Source organism: Propithecus coquereli, unplaced genomic scaffold (genome assembly GCF_000956105.1).
Source record: "Propithecus coquereli isolate 6110/MARCELLA unplaced genomic scaffold, Pcoq_1.0 Scaffold100, whole genome shotgun sequence".
Taxonomy (NCBI): domain Eukaryota; kingdom Metazoa; phylum Chordata; class Mammalia; order Primates; family Indriidae; genus Propithecus; species Propithecus coquereli.
The window spans coordinates 844,417-860,700 of NW_012133859.1; the positions used below are offsets into that span (position 1 = coordinate 844,417).

Consider the following 16,284-nt stretch of genomic DNA (forward strand, 5'->3'; position numbering starts at 1 on the left):
TCCAGGAGTATATAAGAGGTGCTAAGGGTTTTCTTTTTTAAGGCATGAACTCTTACCGACAAAGACAGTGAGGGTGAAGACGATTATCAATAGCATTTAAAACTGACTCAAGAAAGCTGAATCCTAAACTGGCATTTAGGGAAAGCTGAGATGCAACCTGATTTATACCACATAACTTCCAAAATTCTCAAGAAAAAGTGGCATAAGGTACCTCTGGAAGTGGGGGGGAAAGGTTGGCTAAAAGAGGAAAATTGAAAGTCTATTCCACAACATGTTCTCACCTCCCCTAATGAAAAAAGAAATTGATTTTCTTTAGAAGGCAAAACACACAGGGTGGTCTGGAATGGAGGCCATCGGCATATTAAGGGAATAGGTACCACACTGGAAACGGGTGAAACAGGTATCTGCTGAATTTGGAGACCTGCTACCTCCCTTCTCCCTCTAGTTCTCAGAATCCTTACAGCCAGACATACATCCTTTAGAACGTGGAAGAACTGTCCCTGAAAATCTGACCACCTCTAAGAGCAAGAGCCTTAGAAAATAATAAGCCATATATTTTGCATATATTATTCTATAGGAAGATTCTTTATAGAATGCAACTCAGGCAAAATTCGGGGTCAAGCGGTAAAAATTTCCTCAATATCCAATCTATAGGATTCTTTTGCTAAAATTATCTAAGATGTCCAGACATAATCTTGAGATGATTTCCTGTAACTTGCTTTGGATCATTAATTAGAGTAGTATGAGTTATTTCTTTTTCCAAAAAGAAAATCAAGCATCAGATCTAAAAATCTTAGTAGAGCTACATATAAAAACAGGTAATTTAAAGAGTTCATCTAGTCCCTTCTATTTTCTTCAGAAATTATATAGTATTTACTACTTAATAAACTATCTAGATTTTGCCCTTTGAAAAATTCAATTGACATTGTCTATAATTCAAAACAAAAAAATTAAATATAAAACATCAACACTTAAGTGCACATATAGTAGTAACATTCATTGGGTGTCAGGCAGGTGGGGCAGCAAGGAGGGGATGGATATATTCACATCTAATGGGTGCGGTGTGCACTGTCTGGGGGATGGACTCGCTTGAAGCTCTGACTCAGGTGGAGCAAAGGCAATATATGAAACCTAAACATTTGGACCCCCGTAACATGCTGAAATAAAAATAAAATAAAATGTGATAAAAAAGCAATGAACCTTCTTTCAAGGGAAAAATGCCTAAATACATAAAGATATATTACAAACTATTTTAGATCTCTGAAGGTGAGATAAAAAAAAAACACATAATAACAAAAGAGCTTTGGTGGCTCTCTTTCATTGAGCATAGAGGAAAATCCTGATCTAAATTTCTTAGCTGAAAACTCTGATGCATCATCGTCACCCATGGAATCCTTAAGCCATGTTGTTTTCTTTGGGCTTATCATGCTCTGTAATATGCGTTTTATTTTCATCTAACTGAGTAGACCATTTTGCTAGGTCCTTGGTTTATTCTCCCATATTGCCTCAAAACTTTTAATACGAGTTTTACAGAACTTTTTAAACACTATAGTTTTAAAGTTATGAGCATGCTCATAAAAATAAAGACTTTTTTATTTTACTTGAACTTAAACTATTAAACAGAAAACATGGACAAAATGAAGGTCAGAAATGATCCATTTAAATTGCTAAAAAATTACCTGCCTGAAACTATAATTATTAATTACATAATTATTTTAAATTCAAATTAAACAAAAGTTTTGTTAATGAAAGTGGTTTTTATTCTAAGTACAGTAATACCTATATTACACAAATTGAGAAATCAGATGTTCTGGTTGGATAAGTTTTCCATATAGGTCAAGGCTCAGCATAAAAGTTTTAAGTTTGTATCTGTCTCTCCATGGAAATTTTCTAAAAGACATCTTACCTTTCCCTGTTTAGTAAACAGCATGCAGCACATAAATTTAAATTCCTAGTGATTCATAATTTCTTTTTTGCATTGCTATCCCATCACCTGTAATATCAACAGCATAGCACAGACATTCAGTCTTACATTTGCCATGGTCTGCTGCAAGAGCTTCCGAGCATGGACCTCCTGGCCCTGGCCCATGGACACATAACGGGTTTCTATTTTTAATCTCTTCCCCAAGGCGATGATGGAATCCGTGGGGTCTGAGCCCATAGACAGGAGACAGATGAGTGGTGTCCGTGGATCAGATTCCTCCCACGTCTTCTCCAAGTCCAGGATAAATCCTTCTGCATATTTTTCTCCCATAGAGTCCGTGACATACTTGCGGGCCTGCCACAAACAGTACACAAGTCAACAAAAATAGTTCCAATCCCTTCATGTATATAAGGCAGTGCAGTTTCCAAAATTCATCATTGAATGAACTCAATGATGTCCACAGTAACTCTGCCAGAGGAAAAGGACAGAGACTTTTTTGTATGTTTGTTTGTTTGTTTATATTCCCATTCTATAGTCAATGAGGCTGTGTTGCTTGCTCAACACAAAATCATACGCTTAAAAGACCAGAACCAAAGTTGTATGACTTCTGGTCTGGAACCCACCTCAATACACTGGATGCTTATTGTTATACATGAAAAATAAAAATATTAGAAAATGCTATTGTTTAGTACACTTTAAGGCAAATATATATGCATTTAAATAATCAAGTAAGCTGCAAATGCCTAGAATTTAATGGATACTTACCAAAGAGATAATTATCAAATGACTACTTATTGAATGAAATTTATTGGATACTCATTGAATGAATGAATGAATGAAGTTTTTAAATATTTAATCCGTAATCTTTCTCTCCATCATTGTCACCATCCCTTCCCATCTTTGGCTCATCCTCTTCCCTGTTAATTTTGTTTTGAATGAAATCCATGCTCACAATATCACCAACTTTGTCAAATTTATTATCAACCATAAAAAAATTTCTAGTAACAACACAGACCTTTTGCAAACAAGGTAAATGAGTTACAACTTATTTTTCAACAAATGATATTGTGAATATGACCCTTACTCCATATTCTCCCTCTCGTAAATGATTAGATTCCCTCAAGGAAAATTTCCCTCCTATTCTGATGTCTTCTCCCACCTCAAGTGGGTAAAAGCCAAGTTTCTCTCCCCAGTGGGATTCCCCAGAATAATCATCCTCACATAACAAACATGGCCACGCTGCAGGTGCAACATGACCTGGAACCCAACCAAGGGCCAAGCAGGTGAGCCTCCCCACTCAGATTCCCAGAGAAACACAAAACAGCTTCAGGTGGAGCTTCCCTTGAATCAGGTGGTTTCAGATAGACCTGGACCAAAAGGGATATGGAGCTGGTTAAGCCATTGTCTTTGACTTAAAAGCATCAGAGTCTTATTTCAGCCAGAAATACAGGCTCTTTCTTCATCTTGACTATCTTGCTATCCCCTACTCATCCTCAAAATGATTATCGTATCCCAAGTCTCTGTGCTGACAAATTGGTATGGTGCTCCCCACCATGTTTTCCCTCCTTGCAGGTTAGAGTGGGAGGGCAGTGGCCACAGCGAGGGAATCTTCTGGATTACGATCGCCGCTGCGTCTTGGTAAGAGGGGAAATGGGTGCTGATGAGCTAAACTGTTGAATGACAAGAGTGGTTCTACTTCTTGATTCCATGGTTTGTGGAGAATCCCCACACAAGTTTATTATTCACATGACCAGTAAAGGGTCTCTTTTAAAAGCAGTCTCTCATGAAATAGCCATCTTCCTCATGACAATGCAAAAAACAAATAGATGAGTGTTCCCATTTCCTAAACCCATAGCAGCTAATTCAGAAAGATCAGGGCTGTTTTACTGTGGATCTCATCCTTCTTCTAAAGCCGTAATTCCTCCTCATGATATCCAGTGCCCCCTATCAATGGCAGATTAAGAGGTATGCCATTTTGGTAGAGTACACAGGTTTTCCTGCCTTGGCAACTATTTCCAGATGATTTTGGGGAAAAGCACACCACCTGACTTCCCAAAGTCCAAGAAGTGGCATTCAGGGCCCTCACTGGCAGGGCTAGGCCATTGGCAATGAAACGACCAAACAGTGCCTGGGACCCTCACGCCTGGAGATGACCGCCAATTTCAACCTTCCTCTCCTTTACTAGTTCCAGGGGTTGGGAGAAGTTCTGAGGGGGTGGAATTCAGTCCAGTTGAATTTGGGGCGCAGAATGTCACTTAATTTTGTACCTCTCAATATTTTTTTTCTAGGTTGGCCGAATCCAGTATCAAAATCTCTAGCCTGGGTATAAAAGCCCATACATTTTTCTGCAGACTTCTGGCAGGTATTTAAAGATGTTACCTGACACATTCTTTGACTTCCAAAAGTCTACTCTATGTACACATTCGGTCGCACTCACTGAAGCAGTGAGCTTTGTGATCAGGAAGGGCTTGAGAGGCTGAATACTTAGGCACTCCACAGTTGTGGCTGTTTCTCAGCCATGGGGACCTGCCATCATTGCAGCATCTCTACAGTGCACATCATCAAGACTCAAGAGCTTTTACTCCAGGGTAGTGAGGAGCTCAACATGGCCAATATTGCCATACAACTCAGCAAAGCCCAACACAGGCATTACCATACAAGCCATGAGCTAACATGCCGGAATTCTAAGGCGCCAGAGGGTAACTATTTTAGGCTTTGCTGCCTAAATGATCTCTGTTGCAAGTACTCAACGCTGCCACTGTAGCACAAAAGCAACCATAGACAATACATAAACAAATGTGCATGACTTTGTTCCAAAGAAACTTTACAGACACTAAAATTTGAATGTTATATAATTTTCACCTGTCACAAAATATTATTCTTCTGGTGCTTATTTTCAAGCATTTAAAAATATAAAAACTACTCTTAGCTCACCAGTTGAACCTAAATAGGCAGTGGGCTGAATTTTGTTGTCAAGCACTAGTTTGCCAACTTCTGGAATAAACAAAGGGGAAGCCACTTCACTTATAATGGAAATGGTCACTGAATTTCACCCCCAGAAAGGGAATGTTTCTGGAAGAGGGATATTCTCAAATAGGGTCACAGCTGTGGTTCAAAGTGGCCCCAAGTCTGAAGGCTGTAATAAGTCTATGGTGCAAATATGTATTATGAAAGGATATGTGGGAATTCCAGATAAGCCCCCAACATAGCAGGTATGTATTTGAATCCACACATACATGTGCTATTAATAGAAAGAGTGCATTTCTCATCCTTTGTACTTCAACTTCAATCCAACACCCTGCACTGTCTCACTGGGCCAGCAGGATGATGATTTCAAGACTTACTGGGCCTCCTCATCCCAGATAATTCTCCTCATAAAAGGTATGAACCTTTGGTCCAAGACCTCCTCTCTGCCCGAGGTAGTGTACCAGGTTTTAGGGACAGAAAAGTGAACAAATGACCCTGCTTTTAGGAAGCTTGCCCCTACGCTCAAGGATGAGACATATATTGAGCAAGCCATAGCAAATAAACTAGTTTAAAGGATACATGACTCTCAGGGTGATACGAAAGTACAAAACAGATCAATCTTGCAGGAATATATCAGAGAAGGCTCCTTTGTGAAAGGAGCATTTAAGCTGCTGCCTGGATGATGAGTAGGATTTATCAAGACAAGGATAGCAAGGTGGGTTGGAGTATTCCATGCAAAAGGCACATATGCAGAGAACGTGAAGCAAAAAGAACAAGTCACCAACTGGGGACACAAGGACATCCAGAATAACTCATGTAAGAGCCAATTGAGGTGTGGGCCAGCCAGGCTTCTGCACTGCCTGCCAACCCTTAAAGAAAGCCAACAGCTCACTGGCATGAATGGAAACAGAGCGTCGCATTTTCACAGGTTACTCTTCACAAAACCCTGAAGAACTTTTCCGACATCTGGTGCAAATGAGACAGACTCGACCTTTGAGTAGGAGAAAAAATAAACAAATAAACCTCTTCGCCTGTGCTGATCTCCCTTTGTTGAGTATTTTTGAGACACCCTCTGAGAGTGCGGCATTTTTTCAACCAGGTGTCCCCAGATGTGCACAGTTACGCTCAACCGCAATATGGAGAACAAGCAATGCCTGATGCTGCTTGTGGGGAAGAGGGACTGAGGTATCTACATCGTAGACCTTCTCAAGTGTTTCCCAAAATGTTGTCTGGTTGAAAAATCACAAAGTGAACCTAAAAGGAGAGAGGAGAGAACATTTTTCCAAAGGAACCTTCTAAACCTTGTGTAGGACCTGGGTGTTATCGTATGGGCCATGTGAAGCCATTGCAGGACTTGAAAAGCCGAAGAATGGCTTGATCTTCCCATTTCTCCCAGCGTGTACAGCATGGATTACAACAGGCAAGAAAGAATAAAAGGAGACCAGTTAGGAGGCCATGGCTGTGGTAAGCCTAGGGATGGCAGAAGCCGGGATGAGGGCGACAAAGTTACAAAGAAGCATTGGAGACTTAAATTTCAGCATTGAACCAAATAAAGTTTTCTATGAAAAAAAAAAAAGAAAGAAAGAAATTACTCAAGCCTTTCTTTCCACACTGCCCTTAAATAAGGCAACTATTTGACAATTCATTTGGGCAGGATAAAAGTAACGAAGTTGAGAAGAAAAACTGAAAGGAAAGGTGATTTCAGTGCCCTGAATTGCAAAACTCATTTCTCTTTTCTCAATAAATCATCGAATATGGTTGCTTTCATGATTCACAGTACCTGCGAGGCTTTGGAGGTGGTACTCCGTAAGTTTTTAACACTTCCTCTGGAGAGAGAAGGGGAAAACATCCTACATTCTATTATAAAACCCAGCCAATTATTACTCCATGGCTTATCTGGAAAAGCTCTCAAGGAGTCAACCTATGCTAAATATTAGAGTTAAACTTTTAATTGTGGAGGAAAGACACAAGTCTTTTTAGTGGGCAAACTTCCATGATGCTAGGCCAGTAGATTAAAGGTCTTTGAAAAGATGAATCTTCTGAAGGTGGGATTCACATTTAAATCATATGTAAAATTCAGTTTTAGGACAACCTACTTACATCTAAAACCTACTTACATCTAGAGTTGTGACATTTTCTGGGGAAATGACTATGGTTTGGGCATGCTGTCCTTCCCTCCGGTCTACCCTCCACCCTAATGCCTTTACATTCTTTCTACTTAAAGAAACATTCTTTTACTACTAGTAAAATGGATCATCCCTATAATTTTTGAATTAATATAAAATGATATAGAAAAATAATGCATTACCTTTATGTTATACCTATATGCCAACCTGAGAATCATGGTGTCTTATTTACTCTTGCTGTACCACTTGGACCAAAGAAGATGAATAATCCACCTCAGACGTTTATTTGTTGTTTACTTGTCCATTTTTCACATTTTTATTGCTAGAAAATCACAGAGGCCTACAAGAAAATTCTCACTGAAATTAACACTTTTTTTTAATTTAAAAGGAAATTCTCCTTAAAAATATTCTCCTGCCCGGTCACAATGGTTCACACTTGTAATCCTAACACTTTAGGAAGTCAAAGCAGGACTATTGCTTGAGGCCAGGAATTTGAGACCAGCCTAAGCAACATAGTGAGACCCTGTCTCTACAAGAAATGAAAAAATTAGCCAGGTGTGGTGGCACACTCCTGTAGTCCCAGCTACTCAGGAGGCTGAGGCAAAAGGATTAGTTGAGCCCAGAGGTCTGAGGTTGCAGTGAGCTATGATGGCACCATTGCACTCTAGCCCGGGCAACAGGGCAAGATCTCATCTAAAAAAACCATATATATATTCTTCTATTTTTCTCTTTAATATGCATTCTTTACCTGGGCAATGGTTCTGTCAGGACACCAGGACCTAATAAGGAGAAGACGTCTGAAGCAGTCAAGAGATTTATCATAGGAATTCGGAAGCGGTTCCTCCTCAGGGTTTTCCTTATCAAACCAAATTTTCCACATTTTCTCATTTCTTGATATCTGAAAATACCACAGGATAAGAAATGTGTCATACCACACAAAAACCTTTCGGTAATAGTTCGCAGATATTTTTCATCAAACCTTCTGAGCATTCCAGGCATGTGTGAATTATATTCCTTGACTATTGTTTTATTTTATATTCCAGTACCAAAAAGTTTGATAGTCTAAATCAAATGTGATTTGTCTTAAAGTCAGTCTATAGTAACATCAGCCTATAGCTAGCTTTCAAAGTAGGGAGAGTCCTGGGATGTTTAATGTCTTCTATAGCTTCATGGTAACAAATGTGTAAAGAATAAAGAAATCAATGGAAACTCATTTTCATTATTTCAAGGAAGTATAAATTGCTCCACAAAACTTCTCATGTCAGGAACTAAGTCTCATTCACTTATGTTTCCTCATTTCCCAGGACCATTCCTGACACAAAAGAAGGTATTTAATACATGTTTATTATTGAAGGAAAAGATTTTTGGTCAATACTCTATTTATCTAGAATAATTTGAAATATACCATTTAATATCATCAAATGATCAGATGCCTACTACCTTCAGGCAGTTGGTAAAGAGGAAAAGGACACAGTACATTGTCCCCTGGAGATTAAAAAGCCAGTGAGAGACAGGCATTACATGGACAGGCATATCAAAAATATTGAACAAACTAATAACATCTACAGATAAATATAATCTTATGTTCTCTGGTATATTCCCTTTGATTGAAGCCTCAAGTATATTTCCTGGGATATAATCAAAGGGAAATCATTTCATGTTCATATTTAGAGAGTATCATTTAGGAATATAAAATAATAACCTCTTTCAATCATGAAGACTACTTAATGTGGAGAGAATTCAGGCTTCATATATAATCTCCAGAAGGTCAGAACTTCAACAATAGACAATGGTCCAGGCAAGGTCACTGGGGGTCACTCCAGGGGGGAATAAACTAGTGTGCATTAATACCTTTAAAAACAAAGTTGTTTAACTCATAGGAATGATTTGTACCCCAAGTACACGATAATAATAACAAACATCCCCAGTTGTAAGCCAAAACATAAAAATATAGCAGAACTTAAGCATCTGGCCAACTTAAACTGGGAAAGTAAAGAACTAACCTTAAGACATTTGCTAGTCAAAAAAAGCCTTCAGGCCAGGCGCGGTGGCTCACGCCTGTAATCCTAGCACTCTGGGAGGCCGAGGCGGGCGGATTGTTTGAGCTCAGGAGTTCGAGACCAGCCTGAGCAAGAGGGAGACCCCGTCTCTACTAAAATTAGAAAGAAATTAATTGGACAAATAAAAATATATAGAAAAAATTAGCCGGGCATGGTGGCACATGCCTGTAGTCCCAGCTACTCGGGAGGCTGAGGCAGAAGGATCACTTGAGCCCAGGAGTTTAAGGTTACTGTGAGCTGGGCTGACGCCACGGCACTCACTCTAGCCCGGGCAAAAGAGTGAGACTCTGTCTCAAAAAAAAAAAAAAAGCCTTCAATTTGTAGCTGAATAAAGCTACCCTGTTGCCAATCTCACTTCTGTATGGTCACCTGATTTTCAAGAACCTGTTTCCTGGCTTGTCCCAATTTAACTCTCTATACTCAACTTCCATGATTCCAACACATGCACTATTCATCAGGGGCTGACTGGTGCTGGGAGGATGGTAACTTCTAAAGGTAAGAGGCCAAGTGTGTGCATGACATCCATACCTGAATGCCTAACTAAGGCTGTAGGGGGGAGGAGCAAAAGAGGAAGAAAAAGAGGGAGAGAAAAAAGAGGCAAGAAAGGAAATTTAGCATTTAGAGGCGAGCTATTCATATTTCTTTTCATTTAATTTCCAGAAAGAAGGCAAAGCCTTTTAAGTACATCTAATTATTTAATCTAATTGAATCTATCCATTTTTCTACTTGTGGACCTCCAATTGATAATATTGACATATGGCCCAGGACAGAACTAGTTAAACTTCCTGGGCAAATTTCTTCCTGCTAGACAAATCTATAATGAGTAGAGGGTACCTTATCAAGTGCAGGAGCACTTTGAGGAAGGCCAGGCACATGTACTACCATTTTAAGAGTGACAACATTAAGAAATTTCTCTTTTCCACAAATATTGTAGCTAGTGATAAATCAGAAAGCTGCTCAACATGACATGTGCTTAAGTTTATTCAAAGCACAAGTTACCTGATCGAGGACATCTGAAAACTGCCTAAGTTTGCTTAGTTCCACCAAATTCAGCCAAGTCATGTCCAAGATCCATTTAAATGGTTTAGGAGGACAGGCTTTAAGGTCCAATGAGGCACCACCTTTAAAATTAAACATACACAGTTATAAGACTTTTTTCTGTAAACAAATCTATTTAATAAAATTTTTTATTAAACCATTTTAATTTCAATTATTTTACAACCTTGACATTTATTAAGCACAGAAACATAAATCATAGTGAAGAACATTCTTTAAAATTTAATAAAAGAATGACTAATTTTAGAAAAACACATTTAATAATCAGTAATATAACTTTGGAATTAGGCAGATGCTGGACTCTGTCCTAGTTCCACCTGACCAAGGTCTGGAACAAGCCATTTCATCTGTCTGAGCCTCTATTTCCAAATATGTAAAATGACAATAATAAAGCCTGGTGTTGTGATGTATATGTGTAAAACACACAAAACAGGATTGAGGACATGGCAGAGTATTACTCAATGAGCACCTATTGTCAACATTAAGGATTACTTGATGTTGGCATAAGCTAATTTTAAATAGAGAATTTATCTAGAAATGTTAGTAGCACTAGATATGTTTGAAGGATTCTCTCCACAAATCAGTATGTTATTTACATCCATCTTGAGCATACCCCAAGGGCTCTCTGCTATATCACTTATGTTTGGTCAATCTGACCACAACAAACACTTCCATTTAATACTGACTCCTATCTTTTTGCTGATGATTTACCTAAGCCTGTGTAACTTACATAACTCACACAACACCATAAGATAAATGAGACCTTAAAAGTGTTATTGTTGCCCACTTCAGGAAAATTGAATGTGTGAACAATCATATTTTAAGAGTTAGGAAATCTTCTTTAGGATAAAATATACTGTTTAATAAATAAAATCCATTAAAGAATTTCAAGGAAAATATGCTCTAAGCATTATTCTTAAAAGGATATAATAAATCCATTTGTCTACCTTTAAAATCCTTTCTTGAACAGAGTAGGTTATAAACAAACAATAACACTTGAGATATTTATTGACTCAATCTCCATTTTGTCCAAGCAAAATATATAGCACTAAATTATTATCTTTTGCCAAATCCATCTTAGTATATTTACAGCAACAAGGTAAGTGTGGCCTTGAAGCCAATTCAATGGAAATATTAGCTCACAAATGAAAACAGATTGTTTTAACGCTAGGGAGTAAAGACCTAAAGACAATGGCATTGTGTTGAATAAATGTTGCACCAATTTCCAAAGCAACAGTCCATTTTCCAACAAACTGAAAAGCATAAGATACTCACCATAGGGTTAGGGAAAGGCCATCCACAGAAAGGAAAGGGTATTCCTTGCAGACTAAGCGTTATTCATTGCTTAGTAGAGGTAACTACATCATGAACATCTTGCCTGCTCCAAAAGTGTGCAGTGGGGCAAAAAGGAGGATTATAATTTGGTGGAGGTGACATATTTCTGAATAAATATAGTACCAGACTAATTAGACTCCTGATGAATAAATAGCTGAGAAAGGAAGAATTCAAGACAAATTCTCAGGCAATGATGATTGAGAATTATGCCATTCCCTTTTTTCCTCAAACTCTTGCTTTGGGAAAAAAGTAAGTTTGGGTTTTTACCATAATACTTTGTCAAAATAATACATGCTTATAATGAAAGTTTTACAAGGTTATACCACACAATCACAAAGTGTCATAGCTAAGGCAGACTTAGAAAGTCATCGAGGCAGATCCTTTCCCATCTCAGACATGAGTCAAAAACCATATTCTGGGTGGTACTCTGTTATGAACAAAAGAAAGTTATTTATCACAGCTTTGCAGGCTAGGAAGTCCAAGATCAAAGCACTGACAGATTCAGTGTCTGGTGACGGCCCACTTCCTGGCTGACAGAAGGCCATATTCTCACTGCAACCTCACATGGTGGGAAGGGCTAGGAATCACTCTTGATCCTCTTTTTTTTTTTTTTATTTCAGCATATTATGGGGGTACAGATGTTTAGGTTACGTATGTTGCCCTTCCCCTCCCTCCCCACCTTGATTCTCTTTCATAAGGGCATTCATTAATCCCTTAGATTATGACTCTGTCTCCATGACCTAATCACCTCCCAAAAGCCCCACCTTCTATTAATAATACCATCACCTCAGGGGTTAGAATTTCAACATTCGAATTTTGGGGAGATATAATACAAACATTTAGACCACAGCACTATCTTAATAACATTTTAAGTTATATTATGTGATATTAAAGTGCTTACGGAGAGAGTTTACATCATCAGCTAGCTGTCAATCAAACTATTAAAGGGCATATTTAAAACATAATCATGTTCCAAAGTATCCTCTGAAACTTTGTTTCATAAAGCAGTGTTACAAATAGCTGTTGAATGCCAAGGCCCCACAAAAACCTATGCAACCTACAGCAATCATCAGACTAATCAAAATAAACTATTAATAAAAAACCGAAGATAATGTAACAATGCCTATCATTTGCTGAGCATATTCTATGCACCGGTATTTACACAAATGTGTGAATTCCCAACAATCCTATCACGTAGATTTTACTATCCTTGTTTTCTAAAAGAGGACACTGAAGCTTGAAAAGGGTAAATGATCTGCCGAGGAGCACTCATCAAAAAAATGGAAAAGTCAAGACATATTTTCTCTTTATTTCAAAATATTAAGGTGGTACAAACGTTTTTAGTTACATGGATCACTTTTGTAATACTTGAGTCACAGTTATAGGTGTGCCCATCACCCAGATAGTGTTCACTGTACCCATTAGGAAGGTTTTTGCCCCTCTCCTCCTCCCCGCTGCCCCCTGCTTGATTTCCACTGAGAATTACTTCCTTCTGTGCACATGTGTGCTCATTGGTTAGTTCCCATTTAATAATGAGTACATCTGATGTTTGTTTTTCCATTCTTGAGATACTACGCTTAGGACAATGGTCTCCAGTTCTATCCAAATTGTTACAAAAAAAGGCACTGATTCATCCTTTATATGGCTGAGTAGTACTCCATGGTATACATACATCACATTTTATTAATCCACTCAGGAACTGATTGGCACCTGGGTTGATTCCACATCTTTGCAGTTGTGAATTTCGCTGTAATAAACATTCGAGTGCAGGTGTCTTTTTTATAGAATGTCTTTTGTTCCTTTGGGTAGATGCCCAGTAATGGGATTCCTGGATCAAATGGTAGTTCTACTTGTATCTCTTTGAGGTGTCTCCATATTGCTTTTCACAGAGGTTGTATTTACTAGTTAAGTTTTATTTTATCTTACGTAAAATATACCTTTGAGTAAAACTTTGGTGTGAGATTGTGTGTGAATGCCTTTTTTTTTCACTATGAAAATGCTTTAATGGTGGTGTCTGTACAGCATGTGATGTCAAGACAGGAAGAACAGCAAGTGCACACACACTGAGACGTGGATATCAGAACAGGTTGTGAGTGAATAAAGAGCTCACACCACTTCCGTGCTTTACCTAGTGACAGACGGCTCTATGCCACCTCTTCCTCGGCCTCCTCCTCAAACTCTCCCTCCTCCTCGGCCGTGGCGTCCTGGTACTGCTGGTACTTGGACACCAGGTCATTCATGTTGCTCTTGGCCTCAGCGAACTCCATCTCATCCATACCCTCACCCGTGTACCAGCGCAGAAAGGCCTTGCGCCAGAACATGGCCGTGAACTGCTCTGAGATGCGCTTGAACAGCTCCTGGATGGCCGTGCTGTTGCCAATGAAGGTGGCAGACATTTTTAACCCCCGGGGTGGGATGTCACAGACAGCTGTTTTCACATTGTTGGGGATCCACTCAACAATGTTCTTGTTTTGGACATTAAGCATTTGTTTGTCCACCTCCTTCATGGACATGCGGCCCCTGAACACGGCAGCCACTGTTAGGTAGCGGCCATGGCGGGGGTCGCAGGCAGCCATCATGTTCTTGGCGTCAAACATCTGCTGGGTGAGCTCAGGCATTGTCAGGGCCGGGTACTGCTGGCTGCCCCAGCTGGTCAGTGAGGCAAAGCCTGGCATGAAGAAGTGCAGGAGGGGGAAGGGGACCATGTTAACAGCCAGCTTCCGCAGGTCAGCATTGAGCTGGCCGGGGAAGCACAGGCAAGTGGTGACCCCACTCATGGTGGCGGACACCAGGTGGTTCAGGTCACCGTATGTGGGTGTGGTTAGCTTTAGGGCCCAAAAGAGGACCCTCCCCAGAACCCACTCCTGAACTTGCTGCACCCTGATACGGAACTTCCAGCCTCCAAAACTGTCAAAAATAAATTTCTGCTGTTTATAAGCCACCCAGTTTATGGAAATTTGTTATAGCAGCATGAACTAAGACACATAGCTACTTTAAATATTTTTTTTCAGACTTTCAAGAATGTGATAGCAAATTTATGCTTCCCAGCCTTCCACTGGGCTGTATGGCTCCAGTGGCCCAGGGGATCTGGTTGTGAGCACTGCCTCAATACATGCAGAGTAATTAATCCATGGATGAGCTGCACGGTGGCCTGACCCACTCCACTCCTGTCACCTGGTCACTTTGCTTTAGCTACATCATACCAAACTCACTTTCACAGGAGGCCTTGATGCCACCTTCTCTGCCTTCAACACTCTTCCCCTAAATGTCCCCATGGGCAGCTCCCCTGCTCCTTCAGGTCTCTGCCCTCCTGCCAATCTCTTAGGAAGACCTGCCCATTACATATCCCATAATACTCCATTTAAAGTTTTAAGCCTTCCCTAGCCCACATACCCTATAACTCCCCACTCTCCTCATCCTGCTCTGTTTTCTTTGTAATACTATCTTCCCACATACTATATAATTCACTTATTACTTTATTAATTTTTCTGTACCTTCCCCATATATATTTATATATCTATATGTGTGTGGGTGTGTATATATATGTATGTATGTATGTATGTGTGTGTGTGTGTGTGTGTGTGTGTGTGTATGCATATATGCATGCTTCACAAGGGTTTTTGTTCACTGACATGTCCCAAATACCTATTCAATACCCTGGTACACAATAGGTTCTTATTAAACACTCGGTATTCATTCAATAAATCAACAAATGAAATATCTCACATAAACACAATCTTAACTGAAATGCAACAAAATTGTTATAACCAAAAGAAGTATTGCAAAGGGCCTTCACAATAATTCCTACACCTGTGTACAATACTTTATACTGTTACACTGACCTTTAATAAGAGTGAGAAACTCTTCATGCTTGACTCGGTTCCTCTGGATGTCGATTTTTAGGGTAAGCAGCAAGGTGAAGAGGAATTTGTGCTCCTCGTACAACCCTCGGACAGCATACTTATAAACCTCGTAGGTCATATGCTCGATGATATTAGCAATCCTCTTGCTTGTAATTGGGCTCTTGACAGACCTGGAGATGAGAACATTTAAATCAGGCTTATCCCACTGCCCTTTTCAATTGCCTATGAAAACAGCATCTTTAACAGAAAATAAGTAACTTTGGAGGACCAATTCTTATTTTTACACATCAAGAGTAAGCCTCCTAATCTAAAATAACAAGCATTTTCTCAACATGAAATAACATAACACAATGCTCAATGTTGTCTAAATCAATTTTACTTGCAGGGCATTATCATTCACAACAATATCTTGGGAGTTTTCTTGTTTAACAGAAACACATGAAACCAAAGGAATCAAATCAATGGATGAACAGTTGATAGAGCTTTCTCTGGTCATAAAATGACACATCAGAATGATTTGTTAACACATTGGTAATTACACTTATTTTGGATTAGAAACAGGAAAAGACTCTAACAAAGGAAACAGAGGTTGTACACGTGATGTCGTCATTCTAGTCCACAGATAGAGAATTCAGCTTGGCTTCCCTGGGCACAGACATACCTGGCTAAGGAAAGGTCAAACAAGCCCAGAAACTGGCGGAGCGAAGTCTGATACATATCATTAACCAGGCGCATCTCGGTAATGAGGAAGTAGAGGATGCTGCCCCGTGTAGCGACTGGAAGACAAAGAGCAAGGCTGTGTGTGCTGCAAGAGTGGAGAATAAATGATCCAGGCAAACAGATCAGCCTAGAGTCTAAATGAAAACAACAACTTTTATTTCTATGTCTTATCAGTGGCTGCCTACTAGCAATGGGATTGAGAGCAGTGCTCATGTATTAATATATTTAATTCT

General features: G+C 39.4%; 2 protein-coding genes across 2 annotated transcripts in view; both read right to left on the reverse strand.

Moving 5' to 3' along the window:
- Window positions 1–16,284, reverse strand: part of DNAH5 (dynein, axonemal, heavy chain 5) — a 291,357-nt gene that overhangs the window by 22,631 nt on the left and 252,442 nt on the right. The window contains exons 58-62 of the mRNA XM_012642647.1: window positions 15,993–16,107; window positions 15,311–15,501; window positions 10,077–10,198; window positions 7,766–7,915; window positions 2,033–2,278 (exon numbers count right to left, since the gene is read on the reverse strand). Coding sequence (XP_012498101.1) covers window positions 2,033–2,278; window positions 7,766–7,915; window positions 10,077–10,198; window positions 15,311–15,501; window positions 15,993–16,107 — 824 coding nt within the window. The remainder of the gene's footprint in view (window positions 1–2,032; window positions 2,279–7,765; window positions 7,916–10,076; window positions 10,199–15,310; window positions 15,502–15,992; window positions 16,108–16,284) is intronic.
- On the reverse strand, window positions 13,456–14,301 carry LOC105809035 (tubulin beta chain-like). Its single transcript, XM_012642798.1, has one exon. The coding sequence runs from the start codon at window positions 14,243–14,245 to the stop codon at window positions 13,613–13,615; it is 633 nt and encodes a 210-aa protein (XP_012498252.1). The 5' UTR covers window positions 14,246–14,301; the 3' UTR covers window positions 13,456–13,612.